At 46.4% G+C, this 25,066-nt stretch overlaps 1 protein-coding gene across 3 annotated transcripts in view; it reads left to right on the top strand.

Moving 5' to 3' along the window:
- Positions 1–25,066, top strand: part of LOC123754447 (heavyweight) — a 78,622-nt gene that overhangs the window by 38,554 nt on the left and 15,002 nt on the right. For 2 of the 3 annotated variants that reach the window (XM_069303238.1, XM_069303179.1), the window contains exons 5-8: positions 84–1,418; positions 2,111–2,158; positions 5,766–5,874; positions 23,939–24,041. In XM_069303238.1, the coding sequence (XP_069159339.1) occupies positions 84–1,418; positions 2,111–2,158; positions 5,766–5,874; positions 23,939–24,041 (1,595 nt within the window). The remainder of the gene's footprint in view (positions 1–83; positions 1,419–2,110; positions 2,159–5,765; positions 5,875–23,938; positions 24,042–25,066) is intronic. The other variant, XM_069303296.1, reaches the window with a different exon arrangement.

Genomic DNA, 25,066 nt, shown 5'->3' with positions numbered 1-25,066 from the left:
TTCTCCCATTAACTTTTGAATGTTGCTTGTACAGTATCTAGGTTTTGGTAAGGTTTTCCACTTATTCTTTATATATCTTGCAGGTTGGTGTGTATACTCCCAGAGGTGGTCGTCGTGATCGAGGACGTGGCTTAGCACCTCGTCCTGCTCGCAGTGTATCCACTCACTATATAACCGAGCATCGTGTCCGCCCCATAGGATTGTCAAAGAGTGATGATGAAATTCTTAATCGTGGGTCTGATTCCTTGGACGAAGATGACTACATTGAGGATTACATTGAAGGTCAGAATGCTAAGGAGCTCTCTGCAGACTTGAAAACTCTTCATATGCAGAGTGATGACTATTTCAAAGAATCACAAAAGGAGAAAAAGAGTTCAAAAAAGAAGAATAAGAAGTTAAAAGAAAGAGCAGAGCTTAGTAAATCTCAGGCCATCCCTGCTAGACTTCCTTTACGACCATTAGAACTGCGAAGTCCTCCTGGCACTGCCCCATTGCCCATTAAATTCTGCAAAAGAACTCCCATTGCAGATAAAAGTCCCTCCAGTTGGTTTAGTCCCCCAAGACAAAAGGATCTAAACCTTCCAATAAAGAAAAGTTTAAGTAAAGAACTATTGGGATTGAGTAGAAATACACCGCCTTGTGAGAGTCACACCAGTCTCAATGCCTCCATGGAGGTACTTCTTGATAGTTCTTCCCAGAGGGATATCAAATCATGTTTTATGCCTCCTGGAGTAAATGTAAAGTACTCCAGCATTGAGAGTGTTGTAACAGGAAGCACCATGTCGAGTCTTGAGAGTCTACGTAGCTCCATGAGTGATGGTAGCAAGAGCACAGCGAGCAATGAGTCGGCAATGAGTAGTTATAAGAGTTCGTCCTTAGGAAGTGATTCATCCCTCCTATCCCGTCCTGCCCTTAACCTCAGTGCTCCCCACAGGTCACTTATCCAGTCCGCAAAGTTTCAGATCCTCTCTCCTATTTCGGATAAGTCCCAGGAACCATCATCTGAATATGGCTGCCTTTCTCAGAAAACCTCTCCGCAAGATTTGGCAGAATTACATTCAGCCATGTCACGCCAGAAGACTCCTTTGCAACCCAGGAATATTCAAGAAGACTTCCGTAACTTTCACCACATTCTTCCTGGTCCTCCAAGAGAAGGAGATGTCCAAGGGTCAGACAGTGGTATTAGTATCGAATATGGTCTTCATATGAGCAGAAAACATGAAGCTCCCTACAGTGACTTACCCTTTGACATGCCCAAACTCCGTCGACGATTGGCTGCAGCAAAGATTGGAAAAACTAGTTTATCAAGCAGCAATTCTTCAATCTCTTCCAGTGGTGCCACAAGTGAAGGAAACCCACGACTAAGTCTTCCTCCAAACTTCCAACCCACAGTCAACCCTGCTGTATCCAGATTACAAGTAAGTGTGCCATGGAAGTTGTTGGTGCAGTGAAATCCCTGTCTAGAAAAGGCAAGATAAGAAGAGATGCAACCAGAGGTCTGCATGTAAAAATGGTTGTACTATGTATGATTGCAAAATAATTGTTTAGCATGACATGAACATAAAAAAGCAAGAGTTAGCATACTAGAAATTGAGATGGTAATTTGAAAATCATGTGTGGTGTGACAGAGTAGTTATTAAAATTTCAAAGGAGAGATGTAGAATGCAATAGTCGGTAAACTGCAAGATTGAGAAGATCTTAAACCTAAACCAGAGAGGTTTAGGCATATTGAGTTAATTGATGATGGTAGACTGGTAAAGAGAGTGTATTCTAGTGAATTTGGAGAGTATGAGGAAAAGAGGAATACTAGGAAGAATGTAGGCAGACATTGTGAGTGAGTGATGGATAAAGGAAATATGTAGTGAGTGTAAACAACTCTTAGTAAGTGGTAAAGAGAAGACTGGATAGGAGTGGTTTGTATGGAGTGAATATATTTATATATAATTAACAATCAATGAAGAACACTATATACCTGATATTATGTAGTGATGGATTACTGTTATGAATGACTTCTGGAGTGTGGTCATGATGTAATTAATGGATGAGTGATATTTGTAATGTTTTGTTATTTTTATATAAAATCTTTGTATTACTCAACATTTTCCTGCAGGTTGATGCCTCTTCACCCATTGAAAGTGGGAAACTGGGTAATAATAATGTACGTATGTATATTATTCCTTCACTTTCAAGGTCATGTGAAGGTAGTGTAATTTGTTTGGGGTAGTGCATGGCATTTCTTATTCCTTATATTCCCCCAAATATTGATAACTTCTTGTAACTTCTAAATACTCAGTAGGGTAATTAAATTTTCTTTCATTTATCAGGCTGATTTTGGCTAAAGAAGCTACAATTTATTCATATTTCAGAATATTCCTACTTACAAGATCGGTGCAGTAAGTAATATTAATTGGCTAAAAACCATATCTTGATCCCTGCACCGAGCATTACGAGATATCTCGGTTGATGGGTGGTGTGCCAACTAAGGAAACTTGTTTTTTGGGTATAGGGAACAATTCAAAACTCCCTCAGGTACGGGGCTCGCATCCTGTTCCTCAGGACTCCAGTAAACAGACATCCCCTTGACAAAAATATTACATCTCTCCAGGCTGTGAGAGTCTCGGTACTGTCAGACCTACCTGGGCTGGCACGTACAGCAGGAGCTCTCAGCACAGCTGTGCAGGTTGGGGCCATAGCACCACTTAACACTTTCGCGTACTCGGCATGTGTGCCTCAGTCTACCTCAATGTACACCGGGCGTTTCGCATCAGTGTGCGACCAGACTAAAATATGTATACAGTGGTACCTCGGAATGCGATTGTCCCTGTATGCGAGGTTTTCGGAAGGCGAGGTGTATTTACTCCAAAAATTTGTCTCGGAAGGCGATGGTTACTTCGGGAGGCGAGCTTGGACGCGAGTTTGTTGATACGCGTACAGCCGACCTAGCGCGTGGTGGTTCGGCGATCGTCGCCCCTCCGCCCCGCCGCCCCTCAGTTTACCATTGTCTCGCGCTCAGTGACTACCCCCACATCAATTCTTCTCGCGGATTTTCAGTGTTTTGTTGGATTTTTGGTGATTTGTCTATACAATTTGTTATTATATATCTCACCATGGGTCCCAAGAAAGCCAGTGGTAAGGATAAAGGCCAGAAAGCTCATGTGAGGATGACAATAGAGGAGAAACAAGAGATCATTCGGAAGCATGAGAACGGTACACGTGTTGTTGAACTTTGTAGGCAGTACAACAAAGCCACATCAACAATATGCACTATACTTAAGAAGAAAAATAAGATTATGGGTGCTAAAGTGGCAAAAGGAGTAAGAACATTAACGGCACAAAGACCACAAATACTTGAAGTGGAAAAGTTGTTATTAATTTGGATACACGACAAGGAGTTGAGGGGTGATAGTGTTTCGTAGGCCATTATTTGTGAGAAAGCCAGGGTGTTGCACGAAGACCTTCTAAAGAATACCCCTGCAACGAGTGATGCAGATAAGAAAGAGTTTAAGGCAAGCAGGGGCTGGTTTGAAAAATTTAGAAAGAGAAGTGGTATCCATAGTGTTACAAGGCATGGGGTTATGTGATGTGATTATGGAAGGGGACTCCCCTTCCAAACAGTAACTCCTCTCCTCCTCCCCCCTCCTCACCATCTTCCATACGCCTACAGCACTCGACAGCAAGGTAAGTAATAACTGGAACACAGTTTTGTAGGTTTATTTAGATGAATTAGGTAAATTAGGTATAAAAATTTAGTTTTACTCTTTTCAGTTTTCTCACCTCAATTTTTGTGTTGTCATTCATTTTGGTATCAATGTGTTTGCATTAGAATTCCCTACAGGGGTATATGCATATAAAGTCCAAAAACCCGGCATGCCACCCGCACAAAACCCCAAAATTGGCCGAGTGTTACCCATGAGCACACAAGAGCATTAAAATGTGTACACACTTTTAAGTTTTCTCACCTCAATTCTTGTGCTACATCGTTCATTTCTATATCAACACACAATATGTTCACAATAGAATTCCCTACAGAGGTATATGCATATAATGTCCAAAAGATTGCCCCCTCCCCCTGCAGCAAAGCCGAAAGTCGGCTAAGCATTACTCCGTGAGCGAGCACCCATTGGCAAACCCACAACACTGGCCCACAAATGTGTTTTCTCACGTCAATTTTTGTTACAGCGTTCATTTTCGTTCACAATAGAATTCACTAAAGGAATACTGTACTGTATATGCATAAAAGGTAAAAATGCCTGGCATGCCACCTGTAGCAAACCTGAAATTCGGCCGAGCGTAGCCTGTCAATTTTCGTGTTACATCGTTCATTTTAGGATTAAGTGGCCGTCCTTGTCACACATCCGCAGAATTAATTGTGGACATTGCAGACATCCAGGGGGGGGGGGACGAAAGTGTTAATTATAAAGAATAAATATAAGTACATGTATAATAACTGCAATTATTTTAGGACGATAGTTTCATAGATGATCCTGATGGTAATACAAACTCTTTACAAGGTTCAGATATCAGTGAACACAATGCTATTTATGATGTTCACAGTGGGAGGCAGACATTTACAGTATACAGCCGAGAGTTCATGCATCTATGCATCATGAAATGTGACCTAGTGTTCCTTTTGAAAATAAGCTTTTGGAAAATTATTCATATTCATAATTTAGTGACAAATCTGATAATAATTGCAGTGTTGTGGCTAGACTTAGCAATGTGTGCAGTATACTGAAGGCATTTTGCTGCATCAGGTGATGTCATCTGCTCGTAGTATCTGTGAGAAAATCAACTGGAGTCCTTGAGGTGAATCGAAACCCGCGACCAGAGCTCCACTGGATTTTCTCATTGATATATATTGTGTCAACTTTAGTGTGATTTCTCTGTGCATTTGGTTCTACAGATATTATTCTTGGATTTCATTATCATACCCAGTAGAATTACTTAATGGTTCATTATGGTGTATAAAATTGAAGATAGATATGACATGTGTATAGTGTAGTAATAACTAAATCTGAATGTGTTATTGCTCAAAGAATATAATATTGTGTGCATATTAATGATGCAAATCAATCTGTGTGTACCTAAGATCTGTTTGTTCTGTGACACAAATAATATTATTGATAACCCAATGCATAATTGCACTTGAAAAACAAGCCAATGTCAATAAAAATATGAAGAAAATGAAATAGGATCATTGTGTGTACTTGAAACTTGGTGGAAGATGTGTGTAATTACCTAAGTGTAGTTACAGGTTGAGAGCTACGCTCGTGGTGTCCCGTCTTCCCAACACTGTCATATAACGCTTTGAAACTACTGACGGTCTTGGCCTCCACCACCTTCTCACCTAACTTGTTCGAACCGTCTACCACTTTGTTTGCGAAAGTGAATTTTCTTATATTTCTTCGGCATCTGTGTTTAGCTAGTTTAAATCTATGACCTCTTGTTCTTGAAGTTCAAGGTCTCAGGAAATCTTCCCTATCGATTTTATCAATTCCTGTTACTATTTTGTACGTAGTGATCATAATCACCTCTTTTTCTTCTGTCTTCTAGTTTTGGCATATTTATCTGGTTTTAAAGTTTCCCGTGATCAGTGAATGCATTTTAACAATATTAAAAGCAAAAATAAATTTGTTTAATAATTTTTTTATGAACACCATGGGTTAAAGTCCTGTCTTTGAATTAAGCAGACTTCTACATCAGTAAATTGCCACCATGTGGAACTTGGAGGTAGTAGTGATAGCTTCAAAAATACACTTCAACAGATTTTGGAGGTTCGCAGTGGCACTTCCTCATCCAACTCGAGCGACTGGGACACTCGGTCGTCTGCAGAGAGCAGTGATGATCAGGGCACACCAAAATTCAGAAATAAAGGTAAGATGGAAGATTTGTAAAACATCAAGTACTGGGTAGACATTTTAATTTTACTATTTATCCCATCTCTCCTTTTTTTTCTGGGCTAAACCCTTCTCAATTACTCCGCGAACCAGCAGCCAGGGTCAACCCAGGATACTGTTCCCATGTCAGCCTGTAGTCAACTTCACCCAGCCATGACAAGGAACTTTTCTTTTATCTTGGCATATGAGTGTATGTTTTGTGCCTACATTCAGGGTGCTGTTCTTAGTCATAGCAATGTTAAAGAGCTTTGTATGCTGCTAGCTTTATTTTGGTCAGTTGAGCAGGGTTTTCAGCCTTCCTGTCTCGCTGCCCTCCGCTACTGCCATTCTTGAACATTTCACTTCAGATGATTGGACTTATAGAGGCCCTTTCTGTGGGGGAGCCACAGAAAGGGCGACAACATGAACACGAAAGGGCGAACGGGAGACAACATGGTTTCAGAACAGGGCGCTCTTGCCTGTCGCAGTTGCTGGACCACTATGATATGGCATTAGATGCTATGGAAGACAAACAAAACGCTTATGTAATTTACACAGATTTCGCAAAAGCTTTTGATAAATGTGACCATGGTGTTATATCTCATAAAATGTGTTCAGAAGGAATTACCGGAAAAATAGGCAGATGGATCTACAATTTCCTGACTAACAGAACCCAATGTATAATAGTCAACAAAATAAAATCCTGCCCATCAACCGTGAAGAGCTCAGTCCCCCAGGGCACTGTGCTTGCTCCAGTACTTTTTCTCATCCTCATATTGGACATAGACAAGAACACAACCTATAGCACTGTATCATCCTTTGCAGATGTCACTAGGATCTTCATGAGAGTAGGCAACATAGAGGACACGGCAAACCTCCAATCAGATGTAGATCAGGTCTTTCTATGGGCTACAGAAAATAATATGGTGTTTAACGAAGATAAGTTCCAGCTCATGCGCTACGGAAAAAATGAAAATATAAAAACGGAAACCATGTACAAAACTCAGGCAAATCATAACATAGAACAAAAAGGGAATGTAAAGGATCTGGGTGTACTCGTGTCGGAAGACCTTACCTTTAAAGAACACAATAAAGTAGCTGTCACAACTGCAAGGAAAATGACAGGTTGGATAACAAGAACTTTTCACACTAGAGATGCTATACCGATGATGATACTTTTCAAAACGCTTGTGCTCTCTAGAGTGGAGTACTGCTGCACAATGACAGTCCCTTTCAAAGCTGGAGAAATTGCTGACCTGGAGAGTGTGCAGAGATCCTTTACTGCTAGAATCCACTCAGTAAAACATCTAAATTACTGGGACCGACTAAAGAGCCTAAATCTGTACTCCCTTGAGCGCAGGCGGGAAAGATACATAATAATTTACACGTGGAAAATAATTGAGGGAAATTGTGGAAAATAATATGGGGCCCCGTTTGACCCCGACTATGTTTTTGTACCCTTGGAGCGGGGCTTGGTGTTTCAAGGAGTGGGGTTCTCTTTCTCTTTGTCCTTGTACGAATTGGATTTGGTGTCTACCCCTCCCCAGGTTCGGTTCCGTGATTCCGTGGGTTCTTCGATTCCGTCTTTCTGAAGGTTTTCGTCTTCCCGCGTCCCGCCCCATATGATGTGGGAAACACTTGCAGCTTACCTCCTGAGCGACCCAGATTATGCCTTTGTAATGGATCCTCATTCCTTCGTGTATGGATGATCTTGTCCTTTTTAGTTCGTTATGAAGTTCCTGAGTCATCCTGGTTAACAGACTGCCTTCTTTTCTTGTTGGAGGCATGGCATATGTTTTGTCGGTATTGCACACCTGAGTGGAGGGAGGCTCAGATGGTGTTGCAAGTTTTCGTGGGGGGCGACTTCGAGCATCTCAATGCATGCTTGTTCGCCCCTGCCCTTCCGCGGGATGTTGGTGTGGTGCAGCTCCATGTGCAAATTCCCTCCCTTTTGGCTGCATTGGTCGTGGAGGACTTGCATACACGTGGTACACGTCAAGGTTCTTTCTGTCATGGTCGGCTAGTGGTGCCAGATTCGGCCCCTTCGCGTTTCATCCCATTGACAGGGTGATAGGGAGAAGGGTCGCTCTGTTTGCTCGTGCCTGGTCCCACGATTTCTGGGTTTTTCGGGTCGTTTCGTGCAGCCTGCAGTGGTGTTGGGTGGCTCCTCCTCCTTTGGGGATATCGGGGCTGGTGGGGCAAGCCTTTTCTCCTGCGCTCTGTCGGGTCATCTTGGAGTGGGTTCACTTGGGCGTAGTTGAAACGACCTTGTTCCTCCGGTGGGTTTCCTGCCTGTTTCTGGTCCCAAAATGGGACTGCGCGGACCTCCGGCTCATTCTAGACTTGTCCCGTTTGAACCCGTCGATTTATTGCCCCTCTTTTCGGATGACTACTCTGTCTTCTGTTGGAACCGGATGCTTGGATGGTGTCCCTGGACCTCAAGGACATGTATTGGCACGTCTCAATTCATCCAAAGTTCAGGGACTGGCTCAGTTTTGTTGTGGGGCGTCAGGGTTACAGTTTTTGTTGTTTGTCATTCGGTTTGAATCTGGCGCCTTGTGTTTTCGCACACCTTACTCGAGTTGTGGTGGCCGGCCCAGCCTTGGTTTCAGGCACTGCTTGCTCGGTGTCTGAACTCGAGGATCTTCCCGCGGCTCCGCCTTTTTCAGCAGATTGGTTGAGCTCGTTACAATGCTGGGTCGTTCTTCTCCTCGAGTCTTCACGTATGGAGTTTCTGATTTGAGTCCATCACCACATGTATGGGAAGCAGGTGGCTTCATTGTTGGTCTCCCACCTATGTGCTTCGTCTCTGCAGCAGTATGAAGTTTCCTGGCAGTCCTTCCGGTTTTTCCTATCACTGCGTAGGTGTACTTCAGTTTCTGATATGGTTGTTTTGTCCTTCCTTTAGTGGTTGTTTTAGGACCGTCATCTTATGCCGAATACTGTTGCCTTGTATCGTGCGGCGCTGGTATAGCCGCTCCAGCTTGCGTTCGTTATTGATGTTAAGTCTGTTCCATTCCGCAAGTTGTCTCGTGCATTGTTTCACCTCTGTCCTGGTCATGCGCTGCCTAAGCCATCCTGGTCTTTGGACCGGGTGCTCTTTTTTCTCTTCTCCTCGGTTTGTTGTGGCTCCATCGGTTAAGGATTGTTTTTTTTAAGCCTGTTTTCCTGTTGGCATTGACCTCTTGGGGGTCAGGTCAGACAGCTTCATGCTCTCCTCCGGCACAGGGGTTTCTGCCCTTTTGGTCCTGGTAGTAGGTTTGTTCGGTTGCAGCCATCTCCTTCTTTTCTGGTGAAGAATGAGTGCTACTTTCCAGAGAGGTCCTTGAGTTGTTGATGCTTGGTTGGTCAAGCTGGGGGTGCCTCATGTGTTTTGTCTGGTTGCGGCTCTCCTCCATTATTTACGTGCCACGGCGGCTGGGGATGCGCTTTGGGTTGACCCAGTTTACCTTCTTCCCTGTTCCCAGGCTCGGGTCTCCCAGGTCATCCGCAGGGTTATTAAGTCTAGCCAGCCTGAGATCTATCCTCATGTCCACAATATTTTTAAGTTTGTTGCCTTGGCTGCTGTCTTGGGCAACATGTCTTGAGTTGACATTTGGGCACAGAGTTTTTGGAGATCGACCAGGGTCCTGTCCGCTCGCTACTTGGTTAATGTTCCTTTACCTAGTAGGGCCTGCTTTGCATTGGGTCAGTTGTTGCAGCCAGTTATCTTGACTTCGCGTTGAGGAGTGAGGACTGACTGCCACCCGGGTTAGTTCCTGTTTTTCCTTGTCTTTGGGTAGTTTGCTCTGGGAAGCTGATAGGGCTTCCCCCAGAAAACCAGTGTTGAATGTAATGAAATGCCATTTTCTGGGCAAGTCCCGGATACTCCCCCGGCATCCCTCCCTCCCTCCGGTCGGCTTCGATTCCAGGTTCCTTTGGGTTCTTTGGTTTCGTTCCAGAGGTTTCTTCCTCTTGAGCCCCCTTTGTGGGTTCTGGGGACTTTGTTTCCTCGTGTGTGATCCGGTTCTGCCTTCTGGGGTTCCGGGGTCTTCCTGGCTTGCAGGATGATCTTTTTGGGTCTTGGCACATGTTGTAGTCGTGCCGGGGCCTTGGGTTTTGTTGTCGAGGTGGGCCTTTTGATTCAGTTTTGTGCTTTCTTTGTGCCTTCTTCGCCTGGCTGGCGTGGTGCTCTCTGCCCACTGGTCGGCTGCTTGTATTTTTCTTTTCTTTATTTAATTTTCTTTTCTTTTCATGTGTATGTGTGTGTGTGTACACACATATACATGTACATGTAATTACCTAAGTGTAGTTACAGGATGAGAGCTACGCTCGTGGTGTCCTGTCTTCCCAGCACTCTTTGTCATATAACGCTTTGAAACTACTGACGGTCTTGGCCTCCACCACCTTCTCACCTAACTTGTTCCAACCGTTTACCACTCTGTTTGCGAAAGTGAATTTTCTTATATTTCTTCGGCATCTGTGTTTAGCTAGTTTAAATCTGTGACCTCTTGTTCTTAAAGTTCCAGGTCTCAGAAAATCTTCCCTATCGATTTTATCAATTCCTGTTACTATTTTGTATGTAGTGATCAATACACCTGCCAATACACGTGGCAATACACCCACCTGCCTGCTCGCCCACCTGCCTGCTCGCCCGTCCGCCTGCCTGCATGCCCACCGGCCAACCCACCTCACCTGCTCGCCCACCCATTTGCCTGCTTACCCCCCCACCCACCTGTTCACCCACCTGAATGCCCACCCACCTACCTGTACACCCACCTGTTCACCCACCTACCTGCACACCCACCTGCCTGCTCACCCACCCACCCACCTGTTCACCCACCCACCCACCTGTTCACCCACCCACCCACCCACCTGTTCACCCACCCACCCACCCACCTGTTCACCCACCCACCTGCCTGCTCGCCCACCCACCTGTTCATCCACCTGCCTGATAGCCCACCAACCCACCTGTTCACCCACCTGCCTGCTCGCCTATCCACCCTACTGGCCTGCTCGAACCTGTTCGCCCACCAAGTCCATCTGCCTGCCATCCACCCACCCAAAACACACCTGCCTGAACCCACTTATCCCTGCCTGCCCACCTACCCACCCACCCACCCTGCCTGCCCACCCACCCTGCCTGCCCACCCACTTTCCCTGCCCACCTACTGGCTAGGCAGCTAACCACCCACCCAGCCCCACACACTAATTAGTGTATGTCAATTCAAATCATGTGTGGTATAAAAATTGTTGGAAATCGTCCCTTTTGGACTTTTGGAGGTGAAAAAGTACAGTATTGTTATAAAACCCTCTCGTTTATTATCTAGATCCTCCTTTGTCCATGTAATTACCTAAGTGTAATTACCTAGGTGTAGTTACAGGATGAGAGCTACCCTCGTGGTGTCCCGTCTTCACAGCACTCTTTGTCATATAATGCTTTGAAACTACTGGCGGTTTTGGCCTCCACCACCTTCTCACCTAACTTGTTCCAACCATCTACCACTCTGTTTACAAAAGTGAATTTTCTTATATTTCTCCGGCAGCTTTGTTTCGTTAGTTTAAATTTATGACCTCTTGTTCTTGAAGTTCCGGGTCTCGGGAATTCTTCCCTTTTAATTATATCGATTCCAGTTACTATTTTGTACGTAGTGATCATATCGCCTCTTTTTCTTCTATCTTCTAGTTTTTGCATATTTAATGCCTCTAACCTCTCCTCCTAGCTCTAGTCCTTCAGTTCTGGGAGCCACTTAGTGGCGTGTCGTTGCACCTTTTCCAGTTTGTTGATGTGCTTCTTAAGATATGGGCACCATACAACCGCTGCATATTCCAGCTTTGGTCTAACAAAAGTCGTGAACAATTTCTTTAGTATTTCTCCATCCATGTATTTAAAAGCAATTCTGAAGTTAGAAAGTGTAGCATAGGCTCCTCGCACAATGTTCTTAATGTGGTCCTCAGATGACAGTTTTGTATCTAGAACCACCCCTAGATCCCTTTCTTTGTCAGAATTTTTTAAAGATTTCTCACATAATTTATAGGTCATGTGGGGTCTATGTTCTCCAATTCCACATTCCATAACATGGCATTTATTCACATTAAATTCCATTTGCCAAGTGTTGCTCCATATACTTATTTTGTCCAGGTCTTCTTGAAGGGCTTGACAATCATCTAGGTTTCTTAACTTCCCTATTATCTTAGCATCATCAGCAAACATGTCCATATAATTCTGTATTTCAACTGGTAGATCATTTATGTAGACAATGAGCACTACTGGTGCAAGAATTGAACCCTGTGGTACTCCACTCGTGACATTCCTCCAATCCGATACATTGCCTCTGATTACGGCCCTCATTTTTATGTACGGTTAGGAAATTTTTCATCCATGTTAGAAGCTTACCTGTCACCCCTCCAATATGTTCCAGTTTCCAGAACCACCTCTTATGTGGAACTCTGTCAAAAGCCTTTTTTAGGTTCAGATAGATGCAGTCAACCCAACCTTCTCTTTCCTGTAAAATCTCTCTGGTTTGATCATAGAAACTGAGTAAGTTCGTTACACAGGATCTTCCAAATCGAAAACCATACTGTCTGTCTGATATTATATAGTTTTTCTCCAGGTGTTCTACCCATTTAGTTTTAATTATTTTTTCCAATATTTTGACTATTACACTTGTCAATCATACAGGTCTATAAATAAGGGGGTCTTCCATGCTGCCACTTTTGTAGATTGGAGCTATGTTGGCCTTTTTCCACACATCAGTTACAACTCTTGTAAACAGGGATGCCTGAAAAATCAGTTGAAGTGAAATGCTGAGCTCAGGTGCACATGCTCTCAGAACCCATGGTGAAACTCCATCTGGACCAACTGCTTTGTTCTTACTTAGCTCCTTGAGCATTTTTTTCCATTTCGTCTCTAGACACCTCTATGTGCTCTATGTTGTTCTTTGGAATTCTTATTGTGTCTGGTTCCCCTGAAGATTTCATTTTGTGCAAACACACTTCGGAACTTTTTGTTTAATGTTTCACACATTTCCTTTTCATTTTCCATGAATCTATTTCCCATTTTCAACCTCTGAATATTATCCTTTACCTGCAATTTGTTGTCTATGAATTTATAGAATAGACCTTGTTGTGTTTTACATTTGTCTGCAATCCCTTTTGCAAAATTTCTTTCTGCCTCTCTCCTCATAGCCGTGTAGTTGTTTCTCAGCATCTTTGTATCGCTGGTAGTGTTTGGGGGTTTGGTCTCTTCCTATATTGATTCCATTTTTGTGTCTTTTGGTCTCTGGCCCTCTCTCAATTTCTGTTGAACTAATCCTGTTTCTTAGTTCTGCATCTCTGCTTTGGTATAAATTTTTTTGTGCCTTTATCATATATTTCACAAAACTTGACATACATCTCATTTACTTCCTTGCCTAGCAACAAGTCTGTCCAATTATACTTAGTAAAATTTTTTCTAAGGTCACCATAATGTCATCTCCCGAAGTCAGGTTTTTCAACTGCTTCAACCTCCTTATTTTCTTCCAGATTATAATGCATTGCATACTTTATTCCCAAAACGACATGGTCACTTTCACCCAAGGGAGGAAGGTACTAAATGTCAAATATCTCTTCCTCCTTCCTGGTAAATATCAAATCTATCATGGAGGGAACGTCCCCTTCTCTCATCCTCGTAGCTTGGTTAACATGTTGATACAAGAATGTATCTAGGATGAGGTCTACAAATCTACAGGTCCAAAAATCCTCTGTTCTAGCTTCATATGCTTCCCAGTCTATGGATTTAAAGTTGAAGTCGCCGACTATCGACAGTCGTGATCTATTGTTATCCGCTCTTGCTATAATCTCTCTAATTATTGTTATAAGACCATCTTGTTTACTATCTAGCTCCTCCTTTGTCCATGTGTTGCTTGGCGGTGGACTATATGCATTTATGATCATTAGTTTATCATCCTCATGGCAGATCTCTAGTGCTATTAGGTCAACTTCTCGTGGATTGGTAATCAGTATTTAGTTCACCTTTAGGTGTTCTTTCACCAGCACAGCAACGCCACCGCCTTTCCTGATTTTTCTGTCCTGTCTCCAAATTGAGTAGCCCCTTGGGAATATGACCTCATTTAAAATAGCATCTTCAAGTTTTGTCTCCGTGAGTGCAACAATGTCTGGTGTCTGCAGCTGTATTATATCACTTAACTCCAGTATCTTTGATCTTACTCCATCTATGTTGGTGTATGCATTCTTGAGGAACTTGTTCCCCCTCTTCTTATTTTTCACTCCCCCTTTCTTTAATGATTTTGTTGGTTTGCCTTTTTGTACCATTTTACTGGTCTGCCTACCCCTATCACTTTGAAGAAAAAAGAATTGATTTTTTCTTAATTCCTGCTCTCATTTAGACGTTTTGCCTCGACGAGGTTCAGTTTCAGCTTCTCTCTGTCTTCTTTTGAAAGATCTTGTTTTAACCATACTTTCTTTTCCTCATCACTTTGTAATTTTCTAGCTTTCCTTCCATCTGTTGGTACTGTTCAGGGTGATCTTCAAAAGTCGATCTTTCCCTTTTACGTACTTTCCAATCCTCCTGTAGTTGCAGACATTCTTGATGGTAGTAAGACCTTCCACGAGGCCAACAATTTTATCTACTACTTTCTCCTCTTCTACAGCTCTTTCTGATCTAGATGTTATCTCTTTTTCTTTGCAACCAAAAATTATCAGGGACTTACTTCAATCAACTGTGTTTTGCACCAATTTAGGATTTGATGCCAGTTCCTTTCTGACTTCCAGCCTAATGTTTGTTTTAACCTGGTTGCTACAGTGTTTGGCTTACTTTACTGGTTCTTCTATTTTTCCTTCTCCTTGGCAACTTTTGCATAGATGAGTTGCATATCTTCCTCGTACTGTTCTATTCCCTTTGTAACTTTCTCCAGCTGTACTGACAAAAGCTGTTTTTCCTGTTTAATTTCCTTACTTAACCTATTGTAGTCATTTATGTTTAAATTTGCTTTAACTTCTTCCAAAGCTATTTTTAAGAGTTTATTTTCCTCTTCCATGGCTTTGCAATTTGTTTCCAATTGATTCTTGTCCTTGCATAAGTCTTTCACTAACCCCATAAGACTTAAAACTTTGCTACACAAGTATCCATTACTTTCTTTCAATTTGCTGATTATTTCTACATGATAGTTCACTATAATATCTAATTTTGCCAATTTGTTGTGTAGATTACTTATATCAATGCTTTCTTCATTAAAACCCCCCAAATCTAGCTCTGTTTTGTTTTCCTTCTTGCCAGCGGCCATCTTGAATGTTCTTGTCTGCACTGGAAATACTAATGCAACTTTTTTCTCATCCAATTTTCTAACTTTCCTTCGCACCTTCGTGTTATCTCACGTATTTTTCCAAAGCACAACACCTTTATGTTCCTTGGGACACCACTCACTATCATCAACCTGTACTACAATACTTAGGAATTGTGAAATATTCAGGAACTCCTCTGATGCAGGTGTTGACACTAGGGTGTGCCACGGCTGTCTTGACTGAGGTCACGCTTTGGGTTGTTCCAGTTTCCCTACTTCCCTATTCCAGGGTGCGGTTCTCTTGGGTCGTCCGCGGGGTGGTTAGGTCCAGCCAGCCTGCTGTGTATCCCCGTGCCCACGACGTTCATAGGTTGGCTATGCATTCCTTAGTTGATGTACCTGGACCTTGTCGGGCTTGTGTGGCCTTGGGTTGGCAGTTGCAGTCTTTTGTCTCCACTTTGCGTGGGGAGTGAGCAACTTCCGCTTCCCGGGTTAGGTCCCTCTTGTTTTTGTCTTTGGGTAGGTAGCTCCGGGGAGCCGATGGGGCTCCCCCCAGAAAACCAGGTTTGAATGTAATGAAACGCCATTTTCTGGGTGAGACCCGGAGGCTCCCCAGCAACCCTCTCCCCCTCTGGTCGGCGTTTTTTTTGCGTGTTTTGATATCCAGCTTCAGAACTAGGGTCTTGGGTTGCCGGCGTAAAGGGTCTGGGGCTCTCCCTTTCCCCATCCTGGGGAGGGGGGAGCTGCGCAGACAGCAGCGCGACGACATGATGACGTTATGCTTGTTAGCTCTTTTTATTTTGGGAGTTCTGTCCACTAGTTCGGCTCTCAGTGGCAATTTCTTAACCAAAATAGGGTTTTTTGGAACGCTTACCTTTCTGGGTGCCTAACCTAGTCGATGGCAGACATATAATGCTTCTAACCACACGGGGGTTTCAATAGGCCATTGCTTCTCGTGCCTCTGTGAGGGGGCCAGATTCTAACTCGTGGTCCCTGGTAAGTCCACAGAACTCCACACTCATGATTGATGACAAAGTCTGACGTTGGCATATCAGCTTGGATAGCTCCGGGGTCTCACCCAGAAAATGGCATTTAATTACATTCAACGCTGGTTTTTTCTCAAACATGTCTTTGAACTTTACATGTTTGAGAAAAAGTGTTTGAGAACTTCGTTAGTGCTTTCTTAGAATTTGTTGTGCCCCACTGTTGTGTTATTATAGTAACAGAGTGCACGTGCGCGCGCTCTGTCTGTCAGACAGACAGACAGTCTGTCTGTCTGTCTGTCTTTTTTTTTGTTTTTTTCCTCCTCCTCCTCCCTAACCCAATAGCAAGTATTTTCCTCTGATAGTGATTACATATAGTTTACACTGTCTACTCTCCTCAAGTCTGTCACAATACCATTTGGAAGGTTCCTTGTCATGGAGCACTGACAGTCGACTAGAAGAGTGTCCCGGGTGGACCCTGGCTGGTCGCTCAAGGAGCAATTAATGCATTCCTCTAAAATCAATCTTTTTCTTATTGCATGATGCCCTGTTTTGTGATACTATTTAGTTTCCAGATGATATATGAAAAATATTTTTACTTCAAAGTTTCACTTCAAAGTTTTGAGACATGTAATAATTGTTATCTTATGGCAGGGACTGTTTATATCAACTGTCTAGATATTTTCAAATTAGAAAATGCTTTTTAATTTGTTTGGCCTTTAGCTGAAACATTCAAGAGAGATACTTTATGCTTATATACACCTTCACAACTAGAATATAAAGATATGTCGGTAACTTTCACTGACTGTCATTTGTTTGCTCTTTTTTGTTTAGTGGTACTCTAACTTATTTAGTTTTACTGATTACTTGTAAAATATAGCAGCAGTGATACTTGAGATAATATAACATTAAGAGTGATTTTTTTTATTCTGTGGATATAGCTAATGGTTGTTTTACAAACTAAATTTCATGTCCCATTTTCTGACCATATTATACACAGTTTGTGGGCTATTTCTGGGGGGAGCCCTGTCGGCTCCCGGAGCTATCCAGGCTGAATGGATATGTATAACTTTCTGGCATCAATCAATGCATGGAGTTCTTGCCTACCGGGGACCACGAGCCAGAACCTGGCCCCCTCTAGAGAGGCACGAGAAACAATGGCCTAGAGAGACGCCCCCCTTTATTATTGGGAGCATTCTATGTTTGCCATCGACCGGGATAGGCACCCAGAAAGGTAGGCGCCCCCAAACAAACCCCTATTCTGGTAAAACTATTGCAACCAAAGACCGAACAAGTAGACAGAACTCCCCAGACGAAAACTAGTAAACGAACATGTCATCACCACGTTGCTACGCCACTGTCTGCGCAACCCCCCCCCTCCCAGAGAGGGAAGGGGCAGCCTCAGACCTAACTGCCGGCGACCCACCCTACAGTTCTTGGCTGATGGGAGTCTGGTGCGGTCGTGCCTCTGGCTCCAGTGTTTTGTTACAGTTCTGTGCCTTGTGGTGTGAGCTGTCCCTTCCAGTGGTGTGTGCGCCAGGAGTGATACTCTACAGTACTCGGGCTGCATGCGCCTAGGGTTTCCTTCCCTAGGTGCCCTGTAAGTACTGCCCTTGGGGCTTGGGGCCACCTTCCACAAGTCACCTCGGGATCTACCTCCGCTGTGCTGTTTACTGCTCGGTATTTGGCCGCCCTTGGGGTCAGCTGGGTTTTTTCTTTTCCTTGTTTGTCTCTGGGAAGGGGGTAGTTTTTGTCACTGGCAGGGGCGCAGGGTACTGCACAGCTAGTTTTCACCAATAACAGCGGCTGGCTCTGTTCGCCTGGGTACATTGTCCTCTTGCGGGATTTTTCTTTTGTTTTTGTTTTCCACCTGGTGGGGGTCTGCCCTTGTGTCCCCCTTCTCTGTTCTTGGGGTTATTGTATCCATCTACCTTGTTTTGGTGGTCCACCCCGCCTTGGCCCCCAGTGAGTGTACATGTCCCGGGGGTTCAGCTATACAGTTGAAGTTTTGTTGGTAGATTGGGCGCCGGTTCACAGTACCCTGCCTGGGCTTCCCTTAGTGTGTATCCAAGGCTAAGGGCCCTGGAAAACCCCACGGGGGCTATGTGGTCCGATGGATGTGACTCCTGGGTCCCTCCTCGTTTCTTGCGAGTTTGAAGGTTGCTCTGTCCCCTTGTCTCTGGGGGACACTCACAGGTTTTGCCTCCGCCATGCTTCCTGTTGGGTCGGTGATTGTTTTGACCCGGAGTCGTGCGAGTGTGTTGTCTGTATGTACTCCAGTTCACCCAGGCTACTGGGCCTGGTACGCCGGTGGGGGCAGCTGAGGAGTTGCATGCTAGATTTAGGTTGCTGTAATGCGCTAGGTTGGTTGCTGCCCCGTTTGTTATAGGGACCCGAATTTAGGGGTGGAAGTCGCTTCGGCTCTGGTTCCGTCCACCCCTCTTAGTCCTTCCCCTTCTGTCGTTCATTCGTTTCACCCCCCCTTGCCTCTGGCTCCGTAACGTCTGAGGGTTTCGGAGTCGGGGCAGGGTTTAGTTGGTTTGTAGACTCGGGCAGTCTCAGGGGTGTCCCTTTCTGGGGCTGTGGCGGAGGCATTCGAGCCTGATCCTTCTGCTGGAGCTTCTGGGTTTTGCCAATGGACCCCCCTCGTTCCTGCTTTTTTGGCTGCTGCTGCCTTTTCTTTTGAGGTGGGGGAGTTCAGGAGGACGGCTCGGCCCCGGGTCCTCAGGTTGATGTTCCCGGGGTTGGGGAGAGGTTGGCTTGGGGGCCTTGGGCCCCGTTGGACCCCGCCTGGGTTTTTCTACCCTCTGAGCGGGGCTTAGTGTTACAAGAAAAGGGGTTCTCTTTCGCTCCCTCCTCGTACGAATTGGGCATGGTGTCTACCCCTTCCGGTGTTCGGTTCCGTGATCCCACGGGTTCTTCGGTTCTGTCTTTCCGGCGGTTTCCAGCTTCCCATGTTTTGTCTTCGGAGGTGCGGGAATCCCTGGTGACTTACCTCCTGTGCAACCCGGATTATGCTTTTGTGATGGGTCCGCGTTCCTTTGTGTACAGATCTTCTTGTTCGTACTGGGTTTATTATGAAGTTCCAGAGTCGTCCTGGTTGGCAGACTGTCCTCTCTTTTCATTGGAGGCTTGGCACATATTCTGTCGGTCCCGCACACTTGAGTGGCGAGAGACTTCTACGGCGTTCCAGGTTTTCCTGGGGGGCGACTTCGAGCATCTTAATGCATGTTTGTTCGCTCCTGCCCTTCCGCAGGATGTTGGTGTCATGCAGCTTCCCGTGCAGGTTCCTTCCCTTTTCGGCTGCCTTGGTTGGGGAGGATTTGTGGACTCGTGGCCTGCTTGCTTCGGCCCTGCTTTTTTTCCCTTCCTTGAGATATCCTCGGACTGGCTTGAGTTGGATGTGGGGGCGCTTGGGGCCCTCTGCGGTGCGGGCGTCGTCTGCTTTGTTGAAGCTCTTTGCACCCATCCTGCGTGATGCGGTTTCGCGGTTCTATGCTTCTCGCCTCACGTGTTGTCAGGCAGTGCTGGCTACTTCCTTGGAATCCACTTGGGCCCTGGCTCTTCGTTTGTCTTCCCCCTTTTGTCCGTTGCTGTTTGCCGAGTCTGCTGTGGTGCAGTACCTGCAGGCGGCCTCGGTCAGTTGTTGGCCTATGTCTTGAGTTGTTGCTCCGGGGGGCTCGCGGGGTGCTCTCCTGGAAGGGTCGTGCCAGGGCTCGAGGTTCTTTTTGTCGGGGTAGGCCTTTAGGTGCCAGATTCGGGGTTGGCGCAGCCTTCGGTTCCGGCTTTTGCTGGTCAGCGCGGGGATTGCCCTGTTCGCCGCTTGGGTTCTCGCAAGGCGTGTCGGCCCTTTTGCGGTTAATCCCATTGACGTGGCAATGGGGGGGGGGGCGACTCGCCCGGTTTCCTTCCCGCAGTCTGGTCCCATGATTCACGGGCTATTCAGGTCGTTTCATGCGGCCTGTGGTGGCGTTGGGTGGCTCCTCCTCCCTCGGGGGATTTGGGGCTAGCGAGGCAGGCCTCTTCCCCTGTGCTGTCGGGTCATCTCAGAGTGGGTTCGCTTGGGCATGGTTGAAACGACAGCGTCCCTCAGGTGGGTTTCCCGCCTGTTTCCAGTCCCGGGGACCTCCGGTTTATTCTGGACTTGTCCCGTCTGAACCCGTGGGTTTCTTGCCCCTCCTTCAGGATGACTACTCTATCCCAGGTCCGTCTTCTGTTGGAGCCGGGCACTTGTATGGTGTCCCTGGACCTTAAGGACACGTATTGGCACGTCCCGGTTCATCCGGGGTTCAGGAACTGGCTCGGTTTTGTTGTGGGGCGTTAAGGTTACTGGTTTTGTTGTCTTCCCTTCGATAAGACAATGCATTGAATGCATTGAATCTGGCGCCTCACATTTTTACGCGCCTATCTCGGGTCGTGGTAGCCCGCCTGCGTCTGTTAGGTATTCAGGTTCTGGCGTACCTCGACGACTGGCTGATTTGGGCTCCCAACTGGTCCGTGTGTTTGCTCGCCAGGGATTTGGTTATTTCCCAGCTCGCCGGGTTCAGGTTCTTCGGTGAACTGGAGGAAGTCTCATCTGGTTCCCTTTCAGGTTTGGTCTTGGCTGGGTCTGCCTTGGGACGCTCGCATCACTTCCTTGTCTCTTGCCTCCAGCGGCTCTGTTTCACCTGCGGTCCCGCCTTCGCCTGTTTCTGAGGGGTTCCCGGGTCATGCGGCGGTTGCTCGAGAGTTTGTGTGGGAGCCTGAACTTTGCAATGGTGGTCTACCCGCCGAGTCAGGTGTGGCTTCGTCAGCTGTTCTGGTTCCTTCGGGGACGGCCCTTCCGCCTCTCTCGCGATCATTGGGTTCGACCTCCGGGGGCTTTGCGCCGATTGCTGTGTTGTCGGCTTCCTCTTCAGGTTTTTCAGTGTTCAGTGCCTTGGCGCCTACCCGAGCCCTCACTTGATGTGTACAAGGACGCGTCGTCTCTCGGCTGGGGTTTTGTGACCAGTGCTCACCAGGCTGGCCAGGGGCGGTGGAGTCTATCCTTCCGTCGGGCTCACAGCACGGTCTGGGAGTTCGCAGCGGTGTGGATGTTGCTCCGGAGGGTTCGAGTCGCTCGCGGATCGACGATCTGGCTCCATTCAGACTGCTCCCCGGTGGTTCATTGTCTGAACCGTGGGGGTTTGATGCGGTCCTTGGCTCTTTGGGGCTGGTTGCTTCAGATAACTCGTCTGCTGAGTTCTCTGGGTTTGGCTCTAATGGTTGTTCATGTCAGGGGGGGGGTGTCCAACATCCTGGCGGACGGCTAGTTCCGTTTTCTTCCCCTTTCCACGGAATGAACGGTCGATGCCGACTCCTTCAGTTGGCTGTGCCAAACGTTCGGGACTCCGGACGTGGATCTCTTTGCATTGGCGTGGTCGAAGCGTCTCCCGGTATACGTGGCACCCTTCCCCCGACTGCAAGGTCGTCGGGGTCGATGCCTTCAGGCAGGGCTGGGCAAGGTGGAGTTACCTCTACCTCTTTTCCCTGGTTCAGCTGTTGCTCCAGGTCCTGGCTCGCTTGGAGACTTACCAGGGTCGGGTTGTTGTTCTGTCTCCATGGTGGCCGGCCCAGCCTTCGTTTCAGGCGCTGCTTGCTCGGTGTCCGAACCCAAGGGTCTTCCTGCGGCTCCGCCTCTTTCACCAGATCGGTCTAGCCCGATACGAGGCTGGTTCAGTTTTCTCCTCGAGTCTTCACGCCTGGTGTTTTTGACTCGTGTTTATCATCACTTGTATGGTGCGCAGGTGGCTTCGTTGTTGGTCTCCCACCTGCGTGCTTTGTCTCGGTGGCAGTATAGTATGAAGTTTCCTGGCGGTCCTTCCGGTTTTTCCTATCACTGCATAGGTATTCTTCGGTTTCTGATAGAGTTGTTCTGTCCTTTCTCTCTTGGTTGTTTCAGGACCGTCATCTTATGCCTAATACTGTCGCCTCGTATCGTGCGATGTTGGTGGAGCCGCTTCAGCTTGCTCTCGGTTTTGATGTTACTTCTGCGCTGTTTTGCAAGCTGTCTCGTGCGTTATTTCACATCCGGCCTGCTCATGCGCTGCTTCAGCCGTCTTTGTCCTCGAACCGCAGTGCTCTCGTTTCTCTCTTCTCCTCGGTTTGTTGTGGCCCCTTCCGTTCGGGATTGTTTTTCTAAGGCGCTTTTCCTTTTGGCATTGGCCTCTGGGGGTCGGGTTGGGAAGCTTCATGCTCTCCTCTGGCGCAGGGGGTTTCTGCTCCTTCGGTCCCAGTGGTCGTTTTGTTCACTTACAGCCGTCTCCCTCTTTTCTGGCGAAGAATGAGATGGCTGCCTTCCGGAGGGGGCAGATGCTTGGCGGAGCGGTTGTTGATGCTTGGTTGGGTAGGCCGGGGGTGCATCATGTGTTGTGTATGGTTGTGGCTCTCCGCCGTTATTTGCGCACCACGACTTTGGTTGCCAGGGATGCACTCTGGGTGGACCTGGTTTCCCTTCTTCCCTGTTCCTGGGCTCGGGTCTCTCAGGTTGTCCGTAGGGTTATTAAATCTAGCCAGCCTGCGGTCTATCCCTGGGCCCACGACATTCGTAAGTTTGCTGCCTTGGCTGCCGTCTTTGGCAACATGTCGTGGGTTGACATTCGGGCCCAGGGTTTTTGGAGGTTTAACAGGGTCATGGCTGCTCGCTACCTGTTGAATGTTCCTGGGCCTAGGTGAGCCTGCATTGCATTGGGTTGGCAGTTGCAGCCAGTTGTCTCGACTTTGATTTGAAGAGTGAGGACGGACCGCCCTCCCGGGTAAGTCCCTATTTTTCCTTATTTTTGGGTAGTTAGCTCCGGGGAGCTGACGGGGCTCCCCCCAGAAAACCAGCATTGAATGTAATGAAACGCCATTTTCTGGGCGAGTTCCGGAGGTTTCCCAGTTTCCCTCCCTCTCTCCGGTCGACGGTGTTTTTCACATTTTTTACATCCAGCCTGAGAACTGTAAGGTGGGTCGCCGGTTAGGTCTGGGGCTGCCTCTTCCCCCTCCCGGGGCTGCCCCTTCCCCCTCCCGGGGCTGCCCCTTCCCCCTCCCGGGGAGGGGGGGTTGTGCAAATAGCGGCGCTGCAACGTGATGACGTCATGCTCATTTGCTAGTTTTTGTTTGGGCAGTTCTGTCCACTTGTTCGGTCTTCGATTGTAATAGTTTTACCAGAATAGGGGTTTGTTTTGAGATGTCTACCTTTCTGGGTGCCTATCCCAGTCGATGGCAGACATAGAATGCTCCCAATAATAAAGAGGGGTCTCTATAGGCCATTGCTCCTTGTGTCCCTCTAGATGGGGCTAGGTTCTGGCTGATGGTCTCCGGTAGGCAAGAACTCCATGCATTGACTGATGCCAGAATGTTATAATTGTCCATTCAGCCTGGATAGCTCCGGGGAGCCTCCGGGACTCTCCCAGAAAAATGGCGTTTCATTACATTCAACACTGGTTTTTTGTAGTTGTCCAAAACTGAAGAAAGGGGATTGAACTAAGAAACCGCTGTAAATTAGTTTCTTAAATGAAAAAAACAAGATGTATTAAGAGTATAAAGGGTTCATGTATTGACTCAAACAATGTAAAAAACTAAAAATTCTGGGTTTAGTATGAATTATATTTTACATTCAATTCAGATAACTTTACAGCTCTGTTTCCTTTTTTTTTTGGCACTTATTTTAATTTTGTTATATCTGCATGAATACCAATGTCAGGATAATGGAAGAGAAAGCAGATTGTCATTATGTCAAGGTGAAACCTCTATCAGTCAGTTGATGGCATGACCAACTCAGAACATACTGCTCAGGGCGAGTCAATGATTTTTGCAGATGGTAATCGAGTTAAAAGTGGTCTGGCATTGGATCTGGGATGTGCTGCAATGGCCATAAAAGGGGAGAAAGTTGATGTCAATCTGCCTCTGATGAAGCAAGGGTAAGTAAAGTTTCTCAATGAATTTGTTAGTATAAAGCCAAGCTATTTGATACAGTAATTGTGTTAACAGAATATAATTTTTAGCATAATACAGTATATTTAAAATTGTAATACCTGTAAAGCAGCTGGAAATTAAATATAGATATACAGGGTAGTGTGTAATTACCTAAGTGTAGTTACAGGATGAGAGCTATGCTCAGTGCTGTCCCATGTTTCCAGTCCTCTTTGTCGTATAACACTGAAACTACCTCCACCACCTCCACTTAGCATGGCCTCCACCTCCTTTTGGCCTCCACCACCTTCTCACTTAGCTTGTTCCAACCTTTTACCACTCTGCTTGCAAAAGAAAATTTTCTAATGTTTTCTGGTGGGGAAGGGGGGGGGGGAACCCCTATGGCTTCCTGGAACTATCCAGGCTGATATTGCTATATTAGACTTTGACATCAGTCAGTGTGAATGGAGTTCTTAGGCCTACTAGGAACCATGAGCCAGAACCTGGCCCCCCTCAGAGAGGCACGAGAAGCAATGGCTTATAGAAACCCCAATGTGGTTGGAAGCATTCTATGTGTCTGCCATCGACTGGGTCAGGCACCCAGAAAGGTAAGCATCCCAAAACAAATCCCTATTCTGGTTAAGAAATTGCTACTGAAAGCCGAGCTAGTGGACAGAACTCCCCCCCAAAAACGAGCATGACGTCAGCACGTCGCCATCTGTGCAGCTCCCCCCCTCCATGGGAGGGAAAAGGGGGAATCCCAGACCCCTCGTGCCAGCTACCCAAAACCCCAGTTCTGAGGCTGATGTACTAGGCTGAAGTCGTGTACTCTGGCTCCCGATTGTCTCCAGCTCTGTGCCTAGTGGTGTGGGGGCTGGTCCTTTGGGGGTGTGCAAGCCAGGAGTAATTTTTCAGTACTTGGGCTGCATGTGCCTAGGGCTTAACTTCCCTAGGTGCCCAGTAAGTACTGCCCTTCGGACTTTGGGGCCATCTTCCACAAGTTCCTTGGGTTCTGCCTCTTCTTGGTCATTTG

The sequence above is a fragment of the Procambarus clarkii genome, chromosome 1 (genome assembly GCF_040958095.1).
Source record: "Procambarus clarkii isolate CNS0578487 chromosome 1, FALCON_Pclarkii_2.0, whole genome shotgun sequence".
Taxonomy (NCBI): Eukaryota; Metazoa; Arthropoda; class Malacostraca; order Decapoda; family Cambaridae; genus Procambarus; species Procambarus clarkii.
This window is presented reverse-complemented; position numbering and strand designations above follow the sequence as displayed.